Raw genomic sequence first — 25941 nt, forward strand, 5'->3', positions numbered from 1 at the left:
TATATTATTATATTATATATATACTATATATTTATATATAATATATATATATATATTATATATATATTATATATATATATTATATATACTATATATATATATATATATATATATATTTATATATATATTATATATATATATTATATATATATATATATATATATATATTATATATATAATATATATATTATATATATATATATATATATACTATATATATATATATATATATATATATATATATATATACACACATACCTATACATATACATATATATTCATACATATTACCATAATTGTTGTCATTTAATGTCCATATTTCATGCTGGCATGGATTGCACAGTTTGATAGGATCCAACATATCCAAAGACTGCGTTGTGCTCCAATATCTCCTTTAACATACAATTTCTACAACTGTATGTCCTTCCTAAGCCAACCACTTTACAGCATGAGCTGGGTGCTTTTTCTGTATGTATCACCAGCACTAGTGAAAAGTCACCATGTAGTTTGCAATACTACAAACCCCAAGAAAGGTGGATTTATGCTAGATGAGAAGTTAACCCTTTCGATACCGATCTGCCTGAGGCTAGCCCTGGTTCTAGGTTACAATAAAGTTATCTAAATTAAAACCTTCCCTCAGAATTTTGATGGCAATTTTGGCGGAGGAGTAAATTGATTACATTGACCCCAGTGTTCAAGTGGTACTTATTTTATCAATCCCAAAAAGAGGAAAGACAAAGTTGACCTTGGCAGAATTTGAACTCAGAACATGTAGATGAATGAAATGCTACTAAGCATTTCACCAGCTCACCACCCTAAGTGGGGAAGAATATAAATATTACCAACTACAAAAATACATATATACCAGTTGTTAAAAAATATATCCAAATTTTAAAGAAGAAATCAATATACAGATAGTCTATGTATATACCTCTGTATACAGATAGCTCATGAGATAACTGAAAATATAAACCAGGTATTGAAAATATATACAAATATCAAATGAGAAATCGATATAGTTTTTATTTTTATCTTCTTTGTTTTTGTTTTTTTGGGGTTATTTTTTTCAATTATTTAATTACCAATTAGAAAAAAAATTAATAAAACTGAAAAAAACAAAAAAAGAATAGAAAAAAATCTAACAACAAGAAAACAAAATCAGAAAATAGAATATAAAAAAAAGAATTTTTTAACAACTAATTGTGTGAGAAAGACAGAAGGAAAAAGAAATAAAGGAAAGAAAGTGCATATAGATGTATATATACATGTGTATATATATATATATATATATATATATTGAGAGAGAGACAAAGGGAAGAAGAAAAAAGCGTTCATACAATCTTCCATAAGGTTGTGAACTAAGATGTAGTAGTAGTAGTAGTTGTAGTAGTGGTAGTAGCAGAAACCAATCGATATGGTACACGATTCAGTTACCCATCCTATTGTCATTTTGTTCATCATTCTGTTACCATAATACAACTTAGGGAGTTTTCTTTTCTTTTTCTTCTTCTTCACATAATGAAACATGTAATGTATGAATTAACTATCCCCCACCCCGTCCACCACCCTACCCTTTTTATGTTCCTACAATATTTTGCTTTACATGCAAAAGTTCAGAATATTTTTTTATATTATTGCGATCATTTTAACACCCTGCTGTTTTTGGTCAAGTTTTTTTTAGGAGTTTTTTTTTTTTTAATATTTTTCTTTTCTTTTTTTTTTGTAAATCTATTTGGTTTTTTTACTCTTCTGAATATAATTCATTTTGTCCAGAGGTTTCCATTTGATGACGAATTATTTCATTTTTTTTTTTGTTGCTGGTTTTTAGGTTTAAAACGTCATTCATCGTTAATTTTCAAAAATAAAATTACTTCCTGACTAAAAATCCCAGTTTTTATTTTGAGAATAATTTAAACCCACCCAAAATTTCAAGTTCAAAAGATACCTGATTATGTATGTGTGTATGCATGTTTATATATATATATATATATATATATATATATATATATATATATATATATATATATATATATATATATATATGGATGTATATCGGAAATGAAGGGAGATAAGCATTTTGCCCTAAATTTAAAAATAGATACCAGGGTTAACATTGTGTGTGTACAAACATGTATATAGATAAGTACGCACATATATTTCATGAATACAACCATGTCCCCGGTCTCAATGAGTATCATTATCTTCATTAACGTCATGATCAGTAACATTTCATGTATTAAACATTTATCTTTCTCTCAGATTCAAACTTGAACTAAAAAAAAGGGGGAAAAAATTGAAAAAAAAAAAAAAAGAAAAAACATTAAAAACAATAACAACAACATACATAAAGGAATAATCCACATTTTCTCCTCTTATATTGCTTTTTATCATCATCATGATTATGGTCTTTTAGTCTATGTCTTGTTCTTCTGTCTGGAGAGATAACTGAATGCAAATGTTTCATTTTTCCATTCTCCCCCCATCAACCACCCCTTTGCATTGTTTTATAGTCATCACAGATTATATTCGTATTTTTTGGAGGTTGTTTGAGGGTTGTAACACCCTTCTCTCTTTCTCTCTCTTTTTTAAACTTCCTTCGGTTATAAGTTTCGAATGGCACAGTGAGCTCAAAGGATGTGGTCTCTATGTTATTGCTCCTCGATCAAATCTTACCCAAAAGTCTTATATAAAATAAAAAGGAGAGGGGGAGGGGGTAATATAATGTGGTCCTAGATATATTATGTACGGGCAAAACAAAAAAAAAGACAAAACAAAAACAGGATAGTCATGGTAGGAATGTCTGCACTAACCATGCTCATCTAAGGCAAAACAACACCAGTATCACAAACACCATAACCAACCAGTGTGTCCAAGAGGGAGCTTTTGTGTGGTTATATGATCCACTAGAAATAGCAGTCGAATTTCCTCTCAAATTAAGTCATTAGACATAATAGATAAAAGAAGTCCTAAATACAGAAAAAATACATGGGACAGACATGACTGAAATACCATTGGTCAAAATTGTGCTGGATCAAGCCTGACCTAGGGTTAAACAATAACAGTAATAACACGATCAACTAAAGAAAATCATAATCAGTGACATGATTAAAATAGTTTTTTTTTTTCCTTAAATTACCAAAGCAATTTTAACAAGTGTTAATGTTGCTGTTATAGTTGTTGTTGTTATTTAACCTGAGGTTAACCACAAGTGGGTGGAGGCGCAATGGCCCAGTGGTTAGGGAAGCGGACTCGCGGTCACGGGATCGTGGTTTCGAGAGTGTTTATTGAGCGAAAACACCCAAAGCTCCACGAGGCTCCGGTAGGGGATGGTGGCGAACCCTGCTGTACTCTTTCACCACAACTTTCTCTTACTTCCTGTTTCTGTTGTGCCTGTAATTCAAAGGGTCAGCCTTGTCACACTGTGTCACGCTGAATATCCCCAAGAACTACGTTAAGGGTACACGTGTCTGTGGAGAGTGCTCAGCCACTTGCATGTTAATTTCACGAGCAGGCTGTTCTGTTGATCGGATCAACTGGAACCTTCGATGTCGTAAGCGACAGAGTGCCAACAACAACAACAACAACAACAACCACAAGTTAACAGCCCTATAATCAAAGGTATTCCAGTCACGACCATCCAATCTTTTTTTTCCCCAAGCTAGTATATCTAGAATTACTTCATTATTTAAAGTGTCACCATAATTTTAAAACAGTTGGGTGTAATGAGGGAAATTTGGCTGCTATTTCTAACATGGATAATGATGATGTGTAACAAATATATCACCACCACCACCATCTAACCACAACAAAACCAATACTTTTAGGGAAACTTATTCCTATTCAGCGAAGGGATTTTCAAGTGCAAATTCACTCTCTCCTTCACAAAATCTGGGTAGGAAGAAGAGAACACCATGTACATACATAACTCTCAGATAAAACTACTCAATAATTTTTAAGAATGAGAATACTAAATAAACAGCCTGAACAGAGTTGGTATATATTTTACTTGACATAAGTATTTAGTATCCTTTACTACTTGAAAATATTACATACATACATATACATACATATATATATATCATGATGTCAGCAGGTTCCATTCTCCCAAAATTCAATGATCAGAGGTATCTCTCCCTTGTCAATTCCTGGCAAAATTTTTGCAAGAGCACACTCTTGAATCACCTCATTCCACAATTTTCTGCCAGGAAGCCAGTGTGGATTCTGTTGTGAGAAGGGATACTACTGACACGATCTTTGTTGTAAGAAATTGCCCAGAAGTGTATAGAGCAGAATCAGGCCTTGCTTACAACTTTTGCTAACTCACAAAGAATTTTGATACTTTGTGCTGCAGCAGTTTGTGAAGATCATGTGCATGGTGTGCCAATTTTATGATAGCATGCTGGAGAGTGTTAGGAGTAATAGAGGCATAAAAAGGTAAAGTCGCCCTTCGGTCATGAATGACCATGGGATTCATCATCATCATCATCATCGTTTAACGTCCGCTTTCCATGCTAGCATGGGTTGGACGATTTGACTGAGGACTGGTGCAACCGGATGGCTACACCAGACTCCAATCTAATTTGGCAGAGTTTCTACAGCTGGATGCCCTTCCTAACGCCAACCACTCAGAGAGTGTAGTGGGTGCTTTTACGTGTCACCCGCACAAAAACGGCCACACTCGAAATGGTGTCTTTTATGTGCCACCCGTACAAGAGCCAGTCCAGGGGCACTGGCAACGATCTCGCTCGAAAACCCTACAAGGCCAGTCAGGCGGTACTGGCAACGGTCACGCTCAGGATGGTACATCTTATGTGCCACCCGCACAAGAGCCAGTCCAGGGGCACTGGCAACGATCTCACTTGGCTTGCCGGGTCTTCTCACGCACATGCACCTAGAAAGTTCCCCTCTGAAGCACAAGTCTGGGCAATGTTGTTTATGGAAGACTAGCAGTCACCCATGCATACCAGCCTCCCCTCTCCAAGCCATCACAACGTTATCCAAAGAAACGGCAAAGGCTGATACAACTTGACACCAATGACATCACAACTCATTTCTACAGTTGAGTGAACTGGAGCAACATGAAATAAAATGTCTTGCTCAAGAACACAACACACAACGCAGTCCAGGAATTGAACTGACTACCTCATGATTGTGAGCTTGACACTCTAACTACTGAGTCATGTGCCTTGACAATGGAGTCATATTTGTATCATTTTCTGTCAAAGCAAAGTCATGTCTCAGCACCTACCCATTTCAGTGTTATACTTTTTGCTATGTTACAGGAGGTTTTCAAAACATCAAGATATGATGGCAAGTTATTCCATCATCACAGATTGCAAGCAAAATCCAAAATTAAGCCTCTAAGTGTCTGGAGATTGTTCACACAAGATGAGTCCAGCATGCAGGCATGAGTCATTCAATTCTCAAACACCTAGAACAATTTGGCCCCACTATCAACACTACAAAAAAAAAAAAAAAAAAAAAAAATCCTACACCAACTTGTCCTAAGACAAGCTTAGAAAGGCATTTCCTAGAATAAAACTAAAGGGGACTGAGCTGAAAAAATGTAGACAATGGCAAGGAAAAAGCTATTTCATAAAAACTGCAGCATAGAATGTGGGACAGCCCAGATATTGATATTGGTACTAAAATAAAACAATGCTATCATCCTTCCATCTCACTTTTATGGTGCTAAATCTTGGACAATGTATTGATCTAATTCTAATAAGGCTCAACCATTTCCACATGTCTTACCAAAGGAAGATTCCTAATATTAGAGGTTCTCAGATGTGCTAATGCATCCAGTTCATTTGCCAAGTTCAAGCAAGTCCAGTTGTGTGCTTGGAAGGAAACTAGTGACAACGGTTCCAAAGCATTTGAATCTTCACATATCTGTATAGCAGAGGCCAAAAGAGCAGCTCACAAATTATATTCTAACAATTCTGGTGTAAATAAACATTAGCGTGCAGTCTGTGCAAATATTTCTCTGCCAGAATAGGTCATCTTCAAACTTGGTGGACAACCTATCGTATCTGTGTGTGTATGAGTGTATTTCCATTGTTGGATTAATTGCTTTCATAGCTAGAAGCTTTTGCTGCCAAAAACCACTGAAGAAGGACTTAGGCCAAAGGTCATGGTTCTTTATGTATTCGGTGAGACATATTGAAGCAAGAAAAGTTAAGATTGCTCTGATCAGGGGATACAACACATTGGCAGTATTGGAATTTGAACAGTATTAAACTATTCAGTTGCCCAGTACCTTACATCTCCACATGTATATATCGTAATAATTGTGAGTTAGTCTAAGGGTGATATTACAGTAGATTTGAGAACTTTTTGCTTATTAATAAACATGATGTAGTTGTCAGCTGCCCTAGAAGAAACAGAATAGATTAATCAAAGGGATTATATGTAATAACTCACTCTTCACTATCACCACTGATTCCAAGTCCTTGTAAGCTTGCAAATGCACACCTGGAGGCCAATACATGATACATATATTGTCATTAAGAGGTTAAAAGATTAGGTTTAGATGAGAAGTTAGAGGTTAGCAGAAACAAAGATATTAACAGATCTTATAATATTCATATCTATAGAAACCACTTCCTGATGGGGCTCCGCTGTTGTTTAAAGGTATTTTGCCTTTGAGCTGACAAGAGAAGGAGAGAGAGCGCGTATGTGTATGTGTGTGAGTGTGTGGCTGAAGTATCAATAGAAGGCAGCAGCAGAGTTTGGTGGAAGTAGAGGGACATCAAATAGATCACAAACGCCTTCACTGTCATCCAGGTTGAACTGGTAGTCTCGGTCACTGGGTGGAGGACTCAGACGCAATAGGGGTTCCAAGCCTGAAAAATAGCAAAAAAGAAAGATGTTATCATATCATAATTAACTCTTTTAGCATTCAGATTACTCTGTCAAATATAATGTATATTTATTTACACAGGTTTGAATTAACCAAGCCTTGCCTCATACTTTTGAGATTTCAAAGATGTCATCCATTATTTTTAGAACGACATTGTAGGATATGTGTGAGAAACTAGATCTAGCTGGTATGAACATAAAACAGGTAAAATATTTTGGCCGGATATGACCAGTTTAAACACAAGCCATACACTATCTAAACACCCACCATCCACACACACACTTCATATAAGAAACACAATACAGTTACCACTACATAATGCACATCACAACAACTAGTCATCTACAACATACACCATCTACATCTCCACATCAGATGAAAGGCAATACACCTGCCATCATACACAAAGACGCATACATATAATACAAACCTTCTGTTGATATGAGGTCATCAAATTCATCATCCACATCTGGAACCGAAAAGATGAACAGAAAACTTCAGAAATGCTAGGAGACAGTAAGGAAATAATAACAAATGTTCATAGTTTAAGGAGAGTTAATTATCTTGCTTAACAACACATTATGATGCATGTTGAACCCCCACATAAAGGTATTTAAGCCATAACTATCTAATTCCTGTTTTTTTTTTCATTCATACATAATAAATCTAGGAACAAGACCCTTCACTCTCAACAGCTCAGCTGCAGCTCTGGAAAGGTAGGTACTACATGTCTGGTACATTTTTATTTCTGTAAACAGCAGGAGCACTGGAAAATGCCAACAGTTTTACAAAGCCCCTCATAATTATTAAGATGAAGTTTCAGACAGCAATGTTGCATAGTAGGCTCATCTAACTTGTGTTTAACATAGTCAAGTACATAAAGAACAGCAGCAGGAGGAGGAGGAGATGGCAATGAGCTCAGTTCATTAATGGATCAGAAAAATGATAAAAATCATATATTAATCCTCCTCGCTATTAAAATATGTAACTCCTTACTCTACTTAAATCTACCTTTACATACTGATAGATGGAAGAATGAAAATACTATATTATCAATTACAATAAACATTTTCAAAGGCAAATAAGAAAAACACAAACTCACACACACACACACATATGCACACATACACATATCTATTGTTGGCTTTAATTTGTTTGAAACTCACCAAATGTTGATTTAGAACCACCAAGGAAGATTGGAAGACTTTCTGAAAATATAAGAGAATTATATGTATGATAACAGCGATTAGGAGCTCATGACTAGGAGCAAGAAAAACATATATATATATACACACATACGTATATATATATATCATCATCATCATCATCATCATCGTTTAACGTCCGCTTTCCATGCTAGCATGGGTTGGACGATTTGACTGAGGACTGGTGAACTGGATGGCTGCACCAGGCTCCAATCTGATCTGGCAGAGTTTCTACAGCTGGATGCCCTTCCTAACTCCAACCACTCCGAGACTGTAGTGGGTGTGTTTTCGTGCCACCGGCACGAGGGCCAGTCACACGGTACTGGCAACGGCCATGCTCAAAATGGTGTTTTGTACGTGTCACCTGCACAGGAGCCAGTCCAGCGGCACTGGCAACGACTTCGCTCGAATGATTTTCTAACGTGCCAGTAAGGCGACGCTGGTAACGATCACGCTCAAATGGTGCTATTTACGGACCACTAGCATGGAAGCCAGATAGCTGCTCTGGCAATGATCACGCTCAGACAGTGCTGTTAGTGCTCCACTGGCACAGGTGCTAGTCATCGAATATGGTTCAGTGAAGGTGCCTCGTATGAAACACCTGGCCCAGTGCTGGTTCTATGTAACAACACTGGTTCTGATGCCATATAAAAAGCACGCAGTACACTATGTAAAGTGGTTGGTGTTAGAAACCAAGCTAAATCAGACAAATGGAACCTGGTGAGGCTCTCTGGCTAGCCAGCTCCGGTCAAACCATCCAACCCATGCTAGCATGGAAAACAGATGTTAAATGATGATGATACATGCATGAAGATGCATGCACATACATGAAGATATAAATATATATTTAGAACATTAATGTACATGTGTCAAGAGCTGCTTTTTTTTAATTATAAATATCAACTTATACAACATTCATTAAAAACTCCTTGGTCAGAAAAACAAGAAAGCAATCTGCCTGCAGTACAAGAACCACACTTCTGTAATCCCTATCAATATGCTATTAATTACACTAAATCAACCTTCAGACTTTTAGCCAGTGCTCCAACATAACCATAGTCCAATGACTAAAAGATATAGAAAAATAAAGATATTAGGTTGAGGGAAAAAGTTCATGCACTGTGTAAATTACATCGACCCAAGTGCTCAATTGGTGATTATTTTATCAATCTTGAAAGGATGAATACATGCATGAATACATGTATACATACATATACACACATATATAGTAGAATTTGTGTTCTATATATATACCATGGGATCATCCAACTCCGCCCAGGTCTATTCTATGGTATACACCCCGCTTCTCACTAAACATTAAGAACTTAACTAAATCCTTCTTTAATATACTGGACTCCAACTTCCCTTGTCAACATAAATATTACTCTATCTTTAATAGATATACCCTGAAGCTGTCCTATTACAACCCATCTAAATGCGAGTCTATCATAGCAGCCTCTAATAAACAAAAGCTTTCCCTCTACTATCAAAACTCACACTATAACAGCTGTGAATACATGAGTGCCCAGCATATACACAGCTTCAGCATTGAACCCCATAAGTTAGACCACAACCATAACCCAACCTATCCTACTAACACTATCAAGAATACTACCACAACTTCCACCACCGTTACAGATAGAATAAATAATAACGATAGCAATAATAACGATAACCTTTCTTCCCCCATCTCTAACCTCTCCTCTGACAATATTATCTCCTCCATTCCTGAAAATAATCCCAAAAATACACCCACTTGTAACTGCTATCCTGGGTCCATTTGCCTTCTAGAAACCTGTTCTAGAAGATCTAGATGAAGGGATAAACAGCTGTAAGACTATATCTATATCCTTTTCCTTATAAATGTCCTGAAAACTACTCACAGCTTTGGGTTTGTTATCTCATTTTGTCTAATACATATATGTGTGTGTGTATACATATATATATGTATATGTGTGTGTGTGTATATATATGCATATATATATATATATATATATATATATATATATAAAAGATAAAATCTTATATAAAACACTTCTTAGAAAAATAGAGAATAGATGTTAAAAGTTCAAATCAGAATTTAAACTTTTATAATCTTCTCTTCTCCATATTTCTAACTGTTAGTAGTGTTTTGTATAAGATTTTATCTTATACATGCCTATAACAAACTTTTTACTTGTTATTTTCATATTTTAAATGCTTGCTATAGCAAGCTATTATTTTGATATGAAGAATATTTATTAGAGATATATCTTTTTGGACTCCCACCAAAAAGTTTGAATTGTTCTACATGAACTTATTTTTTCTCACACACACACACATATATATATATATATATAGAGAGAGAGAGAGAGAGAGAGAGATACACATACATATATGTATATATACATACATATATATATATATTTTACATGTGTGTGAGTTTGTCTCCTACCACCACTTGACAGCTGGTATTGGTATGTTTATGTCCCTGTCACTTAGTAGTTTGGCAAAAGAAACCGATAAAATAAATACTAGTCTTCAAAAATTAAGGCTTAGGGTTGATTTATTCAACTAAAAACTCTTCAAGGCAGTGCCCCAGCATGGTCACAGTCCAATGACTGAAACAAGTAAAAGAAAATCTTATGATGCTAAAAAAAAAAACCATAAAAAAAAATGCCTCTCTTACCTGAAACAAGGGGTGATATCTGTACTGGATTATGACTTTGAGCAGCTTTCCGAGGAGATGATCTTGTGGCCATTCGATTGGCAGGAGATAGAGGTGATTTCACAGGAGATTTCTAAAAGATGAAACAAATAAATAAAAACCAAAGTGGACTGAGCTAGAAACACCAATGAAGAGGGAGGTGTCAAGATATATACAAAAAGGATTTGAATTAAAATCATTGAAATAAGGTTTTGTGGGGTGTACCAAAGCCTTGTGAGTGGATTTGGTAGATAGAAACTGCAAGAAGTCCATAGTATATATATGTATATATCTATGTGTATGTGTTTATGTGTCTGTGTTTGTTTCCCACCACTGCTTGACAACCGGTATTGGTGGGTTTACATCCCCATAAATTAGCAGTTCAGCAAAAGGGACCAACAGAATAAGTACCAGGCTTTAAAAAATAAGTCATGGGGAGGATCTCTTTGGCTAAGACCTTTAAGGCGGTGGGTGCCCCAGCATGGCTGCAGTAAAAATGACTTGCTTCATTATCAGATTTTAATTCATCCAAAAGGATGAAAGGCAAAGTTGACCTTCGAGGAATTTGAACTCAGAATGTAAAGATGGAAGAAATGCTGCTAAGCATTTTTCCAGTGTGCAAACAATTCTACCAGGTGGTCTTATTATTATTATAATCATTATTGATAATAATGATAATAATTCTTTCTACTAAAAGCACAAAGCCCGAAATTTTGGGGAAGGGATTAGTTGATTACACTGACATGTGTTTTTCACTGGTACTTAATTTATCAACCCTGAATTGATGAAAGGCAAAGTTGACCTCAGTGGAATTTGAACTCAGAACGTAAAGAGAGACAAAATGCCACTTTGCCTGGCGTGTCAACAATTCTGCCAGCTCACAAACTTAATAATAATAATAATTTTCTTATGGCTTCTTAAACATTCTCTATAACAACACTATGTACAAATCCAAATATATGGTACCCTAGGCATAACACCTACATGAACTTCCAACTTGTTGTCTCTTGAGGTCTCTGGGTGAGACTTGGATCCAACTTGTACAAATGCAAAACAAAAGTCAAACATAAAATAATAATAATAATCCTTTCTACTAAAGGCACAAGGCCTGAAATTTTTTTGGGGAAAGGACTAGTCGTTGACATTAACCCCTGGGTTTCACTGGTACTGAATTTATTGACCCTGAAAGGATGAAAAGCAAAGTCGACCTTGGTGGAATTTTAGCTCAGAACATGAAGACGGATGAAATGCTGCTAAGCATTTCGCCCAGTGTGCTAACAATTCTGCCAGCTCACCGCCTTAATAATGATAATAGAAATAATAATAAAAATTCCTTTTAATATAGCTACAAGACTAGCAATTTTGAGGTGTGTCGGTCAACACCATCAACCCCAGTATTAGACCATTACTTCATTTCATTCACCCTGGAAAAGTTGACCTCAAAATGCAAAGAGCCAAAAGAAATATCACGTGATAATTTTTCCAACTCTTTAATGATTATAATATCGAACTAAATTTGTAGACTGGCACCCATGCCAACGTCTCTTCATTGAACACTAAACTCGGCTTGCGAAGACCTGTTGGGGCAAGCGAAAGCGAAATCGTGATGGCACCTGTACCAGTAAATAACTAAGAGCACCGTCCGAGCGTGATCGTTGCCAGAGCACCAGCTGTCTGGCTTCCATGCTGGTGGCACGTAAATAGCACCATTTAAGTGTGACCGTTATAGACGTCGTCTTCTTGGCACTTGTGCCAGTGGCACGTGAAAAGACATTCGAGCGAGTTCATTGCCAGTACCGCTGGACTGGTTCCTGTGCAGGTGGCACGTAAAAGCACCTACTACACTCTCAGAGTGGTTGGCGTTAGGAAGGGCATCCACCTGTAGAAACTCTGCCAAATCAGATTGGATCCTGGTGTAGCCACCTGGTCCACCAGTCCTCAGTCAAATCGTCCAACCCATGCTAGCATGGAAAGCGGACGTTAAATGATGATGATGATGATGATGACTATGTTGACAGCAATCATGACAAAGACAGATCACCCACTTCACGGGTGCAGGCGTGGACGTGCGGTAAGAAGCTTCCTTCCCAACCACGTGTCCAGGTTCAGTCCCACTGAATGGTACCTTGTGCAAGTGTCTTCTACTACAGCCTCGGGCCAACCAAAGCCTTGTGGATGGATCTGGTAGAAGGAAACTGAAAGAAGCCCATTGTGTATGTACGTGTGTGCCTTTGTGTCTGTATTTGATCCCCCCCCCCATCATCGCTTGACAACCAGAGTTGGTGTGTTTACACCCCTGTAACTTAACAGTTCAGCAAAGAATAAGTACCAGGCTTAAAAAAAAGAAGTACTAGAGTAGATTCATTTGACCGAAATTCTTCAAGATGGTGCCCCAGCATGGCCACAGTCTAATGAGCAAGACAGGTAAAAGATAGATTTAAAAGAAAAGCTAAATAACAAATAAAAAATTCAATTGAAAACATATTTATAAATAAAACAAGATAAAGATTTATTTACTTTTTTCAGTTTCTGCGGTGTCTTCAGAACACATTTTGTATCCAGAACTGAAGGATTCTGGATTTGTTTTACTGAGGTCTGTAGAATTTCCATTTTCTTTGTGTCGTCTTGGAAAGGAGGCAACTGATCGACTTCAGGCGCTGAAGCTTCATTGTCTTTGTTCACCAACATTACATCAATAGGACCAGAGTTACTTTTCAAATAGATTTGGTAATTCTAAAATAAAAAAAAAATTTTTAAAAAGGAAAGAATTGAAACATTTTTTTTTTGTTTTTATTTTTCATTTATTTATTTTTGATATTGCTTTGTTGCATGAATGAACAGACAGAAGCAAGAAAATCAGAGTAGCAATGAAGTGAATGGTCAGCTTTGAACAAAGACATATATACATACATACATGCATGCAAGCACACAAGTATATATACATACACACAAACATATGAGCATGCATACATATATGCATACATACATACAGATATATACATTCATACAAACATACATAAATACAAACATTCAAACATGAATACGTACATACATACATACCATCACCAACACCACCACGACCACTCAACACCTGGTGTTGGTGTGTTTATATCCCCCATAACCAGGGGTGTAGCTAGGGTGGGGCAAGCAGGGCACACGCCCTGGGTGGGTAGGGCGCAATTTTGGAAAGTAAAAACAGTCTTTGATAAATTGCTACCTGACAAGAAAAGAAAAAGTGCCAGGGAAGACATAACAAGATACCTTAAAGTTGGTGAAAAGATGTATATGAGAGCATACAAGAATGGAAAGCAGAGTTGCGAAGATGGCATAATTACCAAATGTATAGGTAAAATGATGTATTGAGTAAAGAGTAGAAAAGGCATACAAAAGGGACACAGGAACCAACTGGAAAAAAGATTCATGGAAAATGAACCAAAGTTGGAGGAACCGAAGGAGTGGTTGTACAATACGTTCCAAGTACCAATGCCACTGCAGGTGATTGAACTCAGGTGTACAAGGTAGAGGAAAAGAAAACATACAGAGTTCCTGAAAATAGATGCCAAGTGCAAAAAATATTAAATTGTACGAAAAAATACTGAAAAAAAAAGGGAGGTAGAGTGAATAAAAGAATTTTTGCCTAATAAAATGACACTTCCTAAGAAAACTTAAGAGGGGAGATGTTGTAGGGAATTAGTAATAATGGTACACCCCTCCCACATGACAAATGGAATAATCTAGTCACTATAAGTAAAGAGAAGTAGGTGCTAGTATAGTATGAGGTCTACCACGTCAAACAGTATAGCCAGGGTTATCTACTTTAAACGTTCAGTTAATAAAGGAAACCAATTTTTCCATTATTTGGACATTAACAACAAATTAAACTGCAAGCTGAGCCTGAGTGAGATTTTAGAACTAATATTTTTCTTTGTCATGGATATGCCCATGACAACAGCAGTGACTCTAACAGGAAAAATCTACAAATACAATAACTGAGTGGTACAATATGTACCGCGAGGTGTGTGGAGCCATAGTTTATCATAAATGATGAGGGAAGATGATTGGAAAAAGCAATAACCCCATTCAGATCAACAAAGCAAGATTTGCTGGTCGACGAAAATAAAATCAGGGAAGAATGCTGAATGGCGACAATGCTCCTCTCTTCGAAGACAGTGATGCAGAACAATGAAACAACAGGAACCATGGATGTAAAATTGATGGGTCGTGGGTTTTTGGTCTCAAACAAGGCTCAGACTGTCAATACTTTTGTGTGGAACAGTGTGACAGGAACAGTCTGATCCAAATTATTGAAAGAGAATGTGAAAAAGGTTCCCTAATTCATTCAGATGAGTGGTCTGCTTATAATAATTTAAATGCCATAGGTTATCACCATGTGACAGTGAACCATCAACGACATTATGTGGATCCAGTGACCAAAGCACACACTCAGGCCATTCAATGATCATGGTTAGATGCTAAAACTATGATTCTGAAAAAAATGATCTCTGAAATATCTGAAAGAGAAGGTAGGTAATCTTGTTTGACACCCTGGCAGACTGCATACTATACTAGCACTGTAAAGTACATAAAGTACCAGTGTACGTAGTAGGCAGTCAGAGATAGTCGTGCCTTTACTGGTTTACTAAGTATACTGTATACCGAAGTGAGCATTATAACAATCGAACATTTTAAGGAGTATAACACACACACACACACACATATATATATGTTCATCATTATCACCATCCTCATCATTTACCATCCATCTTTCATGCTGGTATGGGTCAGATAGTTTGACAGGATCCAAGGAACTAGAGAGCTACATTAAGCTCCAATATCGTCTGCTTTGGCATGGTTCCTACAACTAGATTCTCTTCATAATGCCAACCACTTTACAGAGTGTACTGGGTGCTTTATTCATGACACTGACATTAGTGAAGTAGCCAAGTAACTTACAAGACAGAATAAGAGCCCTCTCAACTGCGACAGGTGGTAGTTAAGAGGGTGGTGGCTTTATGCTAGGTGATGAGAGGCTATAAAGTAAGATAGAGACAGACAGACACAAGTATCTTGCTATATATAGGAGTGGGTGAGAGCAGCTAAGAGGAAGACAAAGATATGGTGATGAGGTGTTAAAGAGTAGTTTTAAGGCATGACATGGTGAGTATAAGAGACAGTATTGGCAGGGGATTAGGAAGGGTGGGAGAGAAGCTCATAGGAGTATGAGAGGAGAATGACAGATGGTTAGAGATGGAGGGGGGTAGAGATGAATGTAGTGAATGATGAACAAGAGTTGATGTAAGGTCAATGGTAAATATCAGTATGAGGGTAGGAGAGGTGAAAGAAACCTAAAACACCAAGTAGCTGTATTAAAGTGTTTGACATATGAGGTCTATCACTCATAAATGCCCATAGGGAGTTAAACAGCAACCAAGTTAGAAAAGGGAGAAAGATGGAAGTTTTAAAAAGTACAGATATGTACATTGAAAGCAAGAATTTTTACTTACACCTTTTTGATCTGGAATTCTCAATTTCGTCCCTGAAGGTGCTTGTATGGATAACAACGTGCAATCAGGGAACACTTTACAAATATCTTCATAACTAACATATGCCAACCTAGGGGGAAAAAAGCGTGAAGGAAAACAACCAAGGGAAATAACTCCTGCATGGACATTTTATACAGCACATTTTATAAGAGCTGACAGTGAGTAGTTTTTTTGTATTTTGTTTTTTTTTTGCACTTCTGTGTAGATAGTAGGGAATTTAATGATTATTAACTATAAATGCAGAGAAGAGCTACTTACTAAAACACCTAGTAATGTGTGGTAAAAATACATTCATGTACAAGACCCCCCACAACTATAAATATCAACAAACCAAATCAAAAGTGTTGTTTATTCTGATTGCAGGGCTTAAAGGAGTCTTACACTGTTCTCTTCTGTCACCCACTTCCAAAGAAAACAAGAACCTATGTGGCTACTCCACATGCAAGAAATAGCAGACAAATCAACCTCAAATCCCATCCTACAATCTTAAAGAACGAAAACATTAGAAAATCTGGCATTAGATACACTGTCTAAATAAAATTCAGAAAGGTCATGGTTGGTTAAATTTACTGGATCATAGTTGACCTGTGGCTAAACAATCAAATGGTTGTGTTGTAGTATTAGATGACAGTGCTACTTTTATAAAAGGGTAAAGACCCCCTTCGGTCATGAATGACCATGGGACTGCAGCTAGAAAGTTCCCCTCCAAGACACAAGTCCAGGTAAGTTGGTTGTGGAAGACCAGTAGTTATTCATGCATACCAGCCTCCTCTCTCCACACCGGCAATGTTATCCAAGGGAAAGGCAAAGGCCGATACACCTTGGCACCTGTGATGTCAATTCATTTCTACAGCTGAGTGAACTGGAACGTGAAATAAAATGTCTTGCTCAAGAACACAACACAGCCTGTTCAGGAATCGAACTCACTATCTTGTGATTATAAGCCCGACACTTTAACCACTTAGCCAAGCGCCTTTACTACAGTATAACATATCATTCATCATGATCATTTAATGGCTACTTTCCTATGCTTGCATGGGTCACATGGAATTTGTTGAAGCAGAATTTTTATGGTCAAATGCCCTTATTGCCAACCCTAATCTGTTTCCAAGCAAGGTAATATTTATTAGAGCTATTTGTTAGAAGACTAGAAACAAACAACCTCGCTTGTATAATAATGATGTCATTTACAATCATTATGTGATGTCTAGTCAAGAGTATATGCAAACACACACACAAGTAAGCACATAAATGCGAAACAAGGTGAGACAAAACATAGCACTCAAATACCAAAGGTAGAGTAATATGCTTTTACTAAAGCCAAAAAAAACTTCACAAACTGTTAATGAGAGTTTCACAATACTGTTCATATTCATTGCACAACTGTCCGATGAACAGTAATGTGAAACTGTAAGTTTGTGATGATTTTTTCAGCTTTAATAAAGTATATATATATGTGACCTTGATGACTGCCATGAGGCAGGAAAGTATACTAGTCCTTATATATTTAATACTCTATATTTAATACTCAATATTTCATATATTCAATAAGACATTTAATACTTCATTTCATTTTACTATTTATATTATATATTCCATATTCTATATCCCACATTAATTTTATAAGAATATAAATAAAACATAAAAAACAGAGTTGGAACTCTTTTAAATAATATATATATATATATATATATATATATATATATATATACATATATATATGCATGCATGATAGGCTCCTTTCAGTTTACATCTACCAAATCCACTTAAAAGGCTTTGGTTGATCTGGGGTTCTCATTAGACGGTCCCACACAGTGGGGACTGAACCCAAGAGCACACAGTTGGGAATCAAGCTTCTTAACCACATAACCACACCTCCACTGTGTAATATTTCTAAAAAACACTATAATATACTGTATTTGTGATCTAATATTAGATGACAGTGATGTTTGTGCATAAAATTTTTATAATATATTATATCTGTGATGTAAAATTAGACAGCAGTGATGTTATATTTTGTTTTGTATCTAGTTTGCAAGATTCTTAATGTGAATTTGTGTGTTGAAACAAATTTTGTTGTGTCTAGGGAGAGTCATTATGTCAATATAATTAACACACACACACTGGTTTAATTCCACTCCTTTTCTTTATTATTAGTCAATTGGTTAAATATCCAACTAATTAATTTGCTACTTGAAACCTTTTCAATGACCAACTGGCACTCCGTCGGTTACAACGACAAGGATTCAGTTGATCCGATCAACGGAACAACCTGCTCGTGAAATAACATGCAAGTGGCTGAGCACTTCACAGACACGTGTACCTTCAATGTAGCTTCTCAGGGAGAGTCAGCGTGACACAGAATGTGACAAAGCTGGCCCTTTGAAATATAGGTACTACTCATTTTAGCCAACTGAGTGGATTGGAGCAACGTGAAATAAAGTGTCTTGCTCAAGGGCACAATGCATCGCCAGAAATTGAACTCATGACCTCAGGACCTTTTCAATGACCTTTCAATTTGTATAAAAAGAAAATTCAAGATACAGAAGAAATTTTTTTTAAATATCTGAGAAAAAATACAAGAAATCTCCATCAGCTTGTAAAGGATACTGACTATTAGAAACTTCCTCTATGACATTTTTAATACTCTGTTGGACCCAACTTTTGTGTTTGTCCAATTGTTTTTCTTTTTCTTCTAGAGATTCAATCTCCTTTTTCAAATTAACAAGGCGATCTGATATTTCTCTTGAATTACATCCTGGTCCGGCACCCCTTCAAAGAAAGAAAGAAGATTGACAAAATTAGTATGAATAATCGACCATGGACACATTAAATAAGTAAACAAACACCAAACTTTAAGGTTAGCAGTCTGTGGCATGCCATCTTTATGATGAAGTTGATGACATGTTCATGAGAAACAAATCATTTAATCATTATGTGTGTTTATGTATGTGTGTGTGTGTGTGTGTGAAGACACATAACCTAGTGGTTAGGACGTTGCGCTCACAATTGCAAGATCATGGTTTCAATTTCCAGAGTGTCTCACATTGCTCCAGTCCACTTGACTGTAAATGAGTAACCTTGCAATAGACCAGTGTTCTGTACAGAGGGAATTACGCCAACCCACTGCCTGCCGAGCCAGTTGGGTGACATCATTCACAAGCTACAAGGGTGTCAGGAACAACAAACATTACTGTATTTTAACCCCAGGAAAAGATGTTTTCCTGGGGTTAAAATGTAGTAACATTTGTTCACACAAAAGTGGCAACAGACATTACACACACACACACACACATATATATATATATATATATATATCTCCTATCTTAGAAAGAACTTTTCCCCCACCACCTCCTCTTCCGGTCTTTTCATCATGTAACCTCGTGGGCATCGGTACCATTTTCCTCTTTCTCCGTTCTTCCATTCTCCGAACTTTCCATCTTTCCGACGAAGGGCTACGCCCGAAACGTCATACACTCTCTCTTTCCTTTCCTGAGCGTCCAATAATACTATCCATATCACGTCCTCACTTTGTTGTTTTTTTGTTATTGTGTTTTTGAACTATATATATATATATATATATATATATATATATATATATACATACACACACACATGTATATGCACTATATAATTTCTCTGTCAGAAGAATTTCTAATACGAAAATTCCTTACACGTCTGTCTAACATGTAAAACTTTGTAATTTCTATTAGTAAATGAAACACATGTAATGCTGAATAAATAATAACAAAAAATTTCAATTTCCTATTTTGTTATACACACATCACACAAACATAAATAGAATATTTACTTGTGTATAGGTTGCACTTTTTTATATACAACTTTTTGGGGGCATACAAGAAAGAAAATCAGGAGTGTGATTTATACATGAAGCTAAGAAATATTGTGCAAGATATTTCATCATTACTGCAACCAGCTGTTACAGTAAACGTTGAGCCATGACAAGGATATATTGTATACTAGCAGAAATACCCGGCTTTGCCCGGGTTAAAGAGAATAATGAAATCTAAAAACGCCGTCTAGACTACGCAACCCTCAACTGTTAGTAGCTACGATACCATATTTCTACATTAATAACTCTCCAATCCATGCCAGCATGGAACATAGACATTAAGTGGAATGCCAGTCTCTCATCTAGGAGGGCCTTGAAATCAATGTTACCAACTGGGGACTATGTGTGTCGTAGTGATAATAAAAAGACCCAAAGGATGTCTGCAATGAAATAATTTTACTCAACACTTTGCAAGTGAATCAGTGGAGGCAAAGATGCGTCTCACTTACTTGACAATTTATGCACCACATTGCAGAAATCACAATGAAAGTATATCTGAAAGGGTAGTCTTACACTGTTGTACCGTTGAATTACAAATAATGCTCATCTGTTATGTTCGGGTTAAAATTTCATCAACATCAAAAATATATGAATTTTCATGGGAGTTATACATAGAATATAATTTCCAAATTTCATAAAGATCCGTTCAGTACTTTTGACGTAGTTTTGGATAAGAAAACAAATGACTAATGTGTGTGTTTGTGTGCATGTTTTTGTGTGTGATGGGTGTATATATGTATAGATATCTGTATGCATGTATATATATGTATATATGTGTACATATTACATGTACATCTATATATATACATCTACACATGTGTATACATATACATGTATGCATATAGATCTATATCTATATATATATATATCTATGCATATACGTGTACATATACATCTCTTTCTCTCTCTCTGAAAGTATCGAAATGTGATTGTTTCAGTTAGCGGAATAACGTGTACATATACATCTATATGTATACATATACATCTCTCTCTTTCTCTCTCTCTCTCTCTCTGAAAGTATCTGTCATTACAGTATCGAAATGTGATTGTTTCAGTTACAGGAATAACGTGTACATATACATCTATATGTATACATATACATCTCTCTTTCTCTCTCTCTGAAAGTATCTGTCATTACAGTATCGAAATGTGATTGTTTCAGTTAGTAGAATAGTTTCATTTTTAAAGTGAAAGTATTTGACATGAGTGTTTTTTGTTTCACTTTTGACACGTAATACTTAAATAGTGGAGGAGATATTATGTTGCTGTGGGCTCGAACTCTGGAAGAAGTTAAAATTTTTTTTGACTAAAACACAACTGGAACCCTAAGTAAGGCATCTGTAAAATTTGAATGAAATTGGTTGCGTAGTTCTCGAGTTTTAGGGATTCACACAGACAGACAGACAGACAGACAGACAGACAGACAGACATTCTCATTTTTATATATATAGATGAATGCATCCATCTTGAATAAATTACCACATTCTTCAATGTCTAAAAGCTAAGCTTGGGAAAGTTATTCTAGATCTGGTCTTTTGAGCTCGTCAACTGGATGTAAACATACTGAAGAAGAGGCCAGCAGCTGAAGCAGTACGATGAACTGTATGGGTGGGGAGTGGATGGTAATGAGTCAAATTATTGACAAAAAAACAGTAGTGAGCATACGTAATGGAAAAATTTGAAAAACACAAAGCAAATGGTGTGGAAAAATAAGGAAACACAGAAGGAGTGAATGTCAAGAGAGAAAAGAATGGAAATGGCAAATTTCATAATAGCTTGTCTGTCATGCTGTACAAGAGTTAAAGAGGGATAAAAGGGTAAAATTTACCCCATGACAAAGATTATCATCATGGCAACAACTGGTGTGAAGAGAAAATCATCATCATTTAATGTCTGTTTTCTATGCTGGCATGGGTTGGGTAGTTTGACAGGAATTGGCCAAGTCAGTCCCTCCACAAAGCTTACAATATTCTTGGAATGAAAAGGGCCAGAAGGCAGGTGACCATTGGTTGTGGAGGCAGCAAAGGCTGCTTCAAGTTGACAGCAGATCAGGAGGTGCAAACCCTGGAAGGGGCACTTCTACCAGGGATAGTGCTACCTAGACAAAACTGGGGATTGATTAATCCCAGCTAGGTCATCTGAGTGAGGCCGTCTAATGTTGAGAGACCTAAAATACCTAACGAACCCAGGAAACATCAAACACAATGTGTCCAGGTGCATTACAGGATGATGTATGGAAAAGCATACTTACTTCCATTGGATACTGTTTTTTGATTTCTTTTCTATTAACCCGATTCCTTCTAGAACATTTGTAATGTCATATATCCGTCGTTTCTGTCGCACAGCCAATGTGTCTGCAGCCTGTAACAGAAATTAAGAAAAGAAGAGTTACAAAAAACTTCAGTCGTATCACTGCTACACCACACCAGACCACACACCAACACCATTATAAACATTAGATATAAGCCAGTTAGTACCTATGTGGTGGTTGGCTGACTTGCTCCAACTAGCAGTCAAATCACCCACTTCCAAGTTAGAAAAAAAAAAAACCCCAGGCAATGTGGCTGAGTTCCTTTTGAGTGTTGGGTCACATGGATCAAAGTCGCTGAGTTCCTTTCGAATGTTGGGCCTTTGGCATTATGTAGTGCTTGAGAAGAAGACCCATCATGCTGAGAACAATCGCAGTCGTGGAAGATATCAGTGTCATGCAAATGGTACCTGTGCTGGTGGCGCATAAAGCACCCATTACACTCTGAGTGGTTGGCATTAGGAAAGGCATCCAGCCATAGAAAGCCAAGCCAAATTCGACTGGAGTCTGGTACAGCCTTCTAGCTTACCAGCCCTGGTCAAACCGCCCAACCCATGCCAATATGGACAATGGCTGTAAAAAAAAAAAAGAGGATGATTATGATGTGGACATGAGTTTCCTGCACATAGGTAAAAGGCATGATGATCACAACTGGAATGTATTTGATTGATCAGGGCTAAACAATACCACCTTCACATCTGGCAATAGGGGAACTTCAATGTGATAACTAAACCAGCTAGAAAAAGCAACCACATCTTACTTTAAACCTTTGAAAACCAACCTACCAGAGATTGTCCCTGGCTCTATGACAAATTTACTGTTTTAATGTGATCTAAATTATAATCTTCCATTGAAATTTTATGTCAGTTTGTTCCAGCCTCCAGCTCAATAATGAGAAAGTTAATTCCACTAAATTCTTTATTTATTTTAAAAATCAACTGAAACAAAAGCGTTATATGTCAACAGAAATATGGCAACAAAAGGGTTAATCATACCCCACCCCTCATCTTAAAGGTCAGAGACAATGATCTGAGGTTAAACAAAAACAACAACAAACAACATTATAGAACACTGTGATGAACAAGGTCAGCAGATAATGTAGTTGGTTATTGGTCCATAGGCTTTTGATTCAAATCCATGACAGGTATTTTGTCGTGTCTTTCAACAAAAAGAATTAAGTTGTCATCAATTCATTTTAAGTTCTAAAATGCCAGAAATAGGCCCATCTTAGAAGAATATTACTTGGTACAGACTGGTGTTAATATTTAGAAGAACCCCCTTCCTTCTGACAGTTTAACCCCTTGTCCACTAGCATGAAGTTAATCCCCCTCCTCTCCCGGGGTTAATAGTCCTGCAAGCTGTATGGCAACCTCAATAGAGCAGATGGCATGAACAACCTGGACTCCGCTACCCATTCAGTCACATAAATTTGGACAACATACTAGCTGTCTACCAAAATCTGCAGTCAACATCTCTTGAAAAGGGTTTTATTACCCCAATACATACCCTGTTATTTCCCATAATCTTTTTCTTCTTTCCTTTCCTTCTCTTGCTTCCTACTCTTTGACTCTAAACCACTCCCACTCTATGCATATTTTGGATCTCACCTTGTGAGATTGGTTCTCTCAACTTTCTCTATATTTTGTTCTTTATTATTCTTTGCTATTGACTTTTCTATTCAGTTGGACTCACCATTGTGTTGTGGCTGATTTAGGAATTTCATGCAGCAATGTAAACTTCATTAAAGTAATCTTAGCCTGATGATTAGCTATACTGAAGAAAGTTCATTGTGCAACACTTGCATGAGCTTCAACTAGTTAAGAAATGCATATAGCTTACATTTTACCTATTCCACTCTTTCAGTTTGGAATTTTAATCCCATTTTTAGCACTATTAGTTGCTAACAGTGTATAGAAACTATCTGCTTGACAATTTTTTTTTACAATTTCAGTTTGGGAAAATGCATGTAACCCTTGATGCCAATAAATAGTTATTGATTGTGTCTTACCATATACTGTCCATTTTTTCTCAATACTAACCACCTACTGCTTGAAGCTTACAAATTTCCTACATTTGGATCCCTGGATCGTATACAGACGCAGACACACACACACATGTATGTAATTAAATGAATGTCAAATGAACAGGATATTACATAATGAACTTCATTAGCTTACAGCTGTTTCTGTTATGAGATACAGTGCACTGAAGGCTAAGTGCTTGTGCATCACCTTATAGCTTCATTGGAGCACTGCATCTTATAACAGGAACAGCTGTAAGCTAATGAAATTCATAGCATAATTTCCTCTTTCTTTATTAATTTAATTCCTTATTTATTTAATTATTTAATAGTTGTACTCAACTAATGCTTTAGTCTGAAGCATATGTATACTGAGTTCTAACACCAGGCTATTAGTATTGCTATGCCTCAGCAAAACATCAAATATATATATATATATGTAAAAGGTTGAAGAGGAACACATGAGTAGATATATATGGAAAAAAGACAAAGTAGAAAATGTTAAAATACTTTTATAAAGAACATTACAGAACCGGTTTCGATCCTTGAGATCTTTTCAACAGTAAATATGAATAATAAATTTTTGAAAAATTATTGAAAAATTTAATTTTGGTAAATTTAAAAGAAAAGTCTTTTTAAAGACATATTCGTATAGTATGCAGCTGTTACTTGAATACTATACAAATATGTCTTTAAAAAGACTTTTCTTCTAAATTTACCAAAATTTAATTTTTCAATAATTTTTCAAAAATTTATTATTCATATTTACTGTTGAAAAGATCTGAAGGATGGAAACCGGTTCTGTAATGTTCTTTATAAAAATATTTTAGCATTTTCTACTTTGTCTTTTTTCCATATATACACACACACTCATATACACATGTATGTGTGTATGTATGTATGAGGCAAAGCTATAAATATAATCAAGTTACAAGTATTAAACGATTAACGCAATACTACACAACCACCACCACATTCACTACCACTACTACCATTAGCCCCATTTCCACCACTGCACCACAGCCATTGTATCTATCAGACCGTGTGTTTTATGCAACTGTTACCGTTGTTGCTGTGGCTATACAATAGGAAGGGTAGAGAGAGAGAGAGAGAATGAATGTGTGTGAGAGAGAGAGAGAGAGAGAGAGAGGAGGGAGGGGCAACTGGCTGTGGTTTGTTCTGAGTTTTATTTTTTTTTTAACAGACAGATTATGATTTTGTTTGGAACCACGTGTAGTAAATATTTGCAAGCAACCACACACACGCACTATAACATTGATCTGCTCGTACAGTTTGTGTATGTTGTCATACAATCTTGAATCAGGAAGCTAGTCTCTTGATAAGGTCAGCAACTTAACACATGGTCGCTTTATCATGTTAGCGTAAACAACCAATTCCAACCCTCAAAACACCCCACCATCTTTAAAAAAAATTGGCTTATATAGTCCTTGATATGACGGAATG

The 25941-nt window shown here is 36.2% G+C and overlaps 1 protein-coding gene across 2 annotated transcripts in view; it reads right to left on the reverse strand.

The window, feature by feature from the left end:
- Nucleotides 1-1003: 1003 nt before the first annotated feature.
- Nucleotides 1004-25941, reverse strand: part of LOC106876502 (transcription factor E2F5) — a 39870-nt gene continuing 14932 nt past the window's right edge. The window contains exons 2-9 of one of the 2 annotated variants that reach the window (XM_089338170.1): nt 22401-22510; nt 18907-19068; nt 16258-16366; nt 13271-13486; nt 10736-10847; nt 8029-8070; nt 7293-7331; nt 1004-6845 (exon numbers count right to left, since the gene is read on the reverse strand). In XM_089338170.1, the coding sequence (XP_089194296.1) occupies nt 6709-6845; nt 7293-7331; nt 8029-8070; nt 10736-10847; nt 13271-13486; nt 16258-16366; nt 18907-19068; nt 22401-22510 (927 nt within the window). In that variant the 3' untranslated portion in view covers nt 1004-6708. The remainder of the gene's footprint in view (nt 6846-7292; nt 7332-8028; nt 8071-10735; nt 10848-13270; nt 13487-16257; nt 16367-18906; nt 19069-22400; nt 22511-25941) is intronic. The other variant, XM_089338171.1, reaches the window with a different exon arrangement.

This window comes from Octopus bimaculoides, chromosome 20 (assembly GCF_046866305.1).
Source record: "Octopus bimaculoides isolate indiv1 chromosome 20, ASM4686630v1, whole genome shotgun sequence".
NCBI classification, from domain to species: Eukaryota; Metazoa; Mollusca; class Cephalopoda; order Octopoda; family Octopodidae; genus Octopus; species Octopus bimaculoides.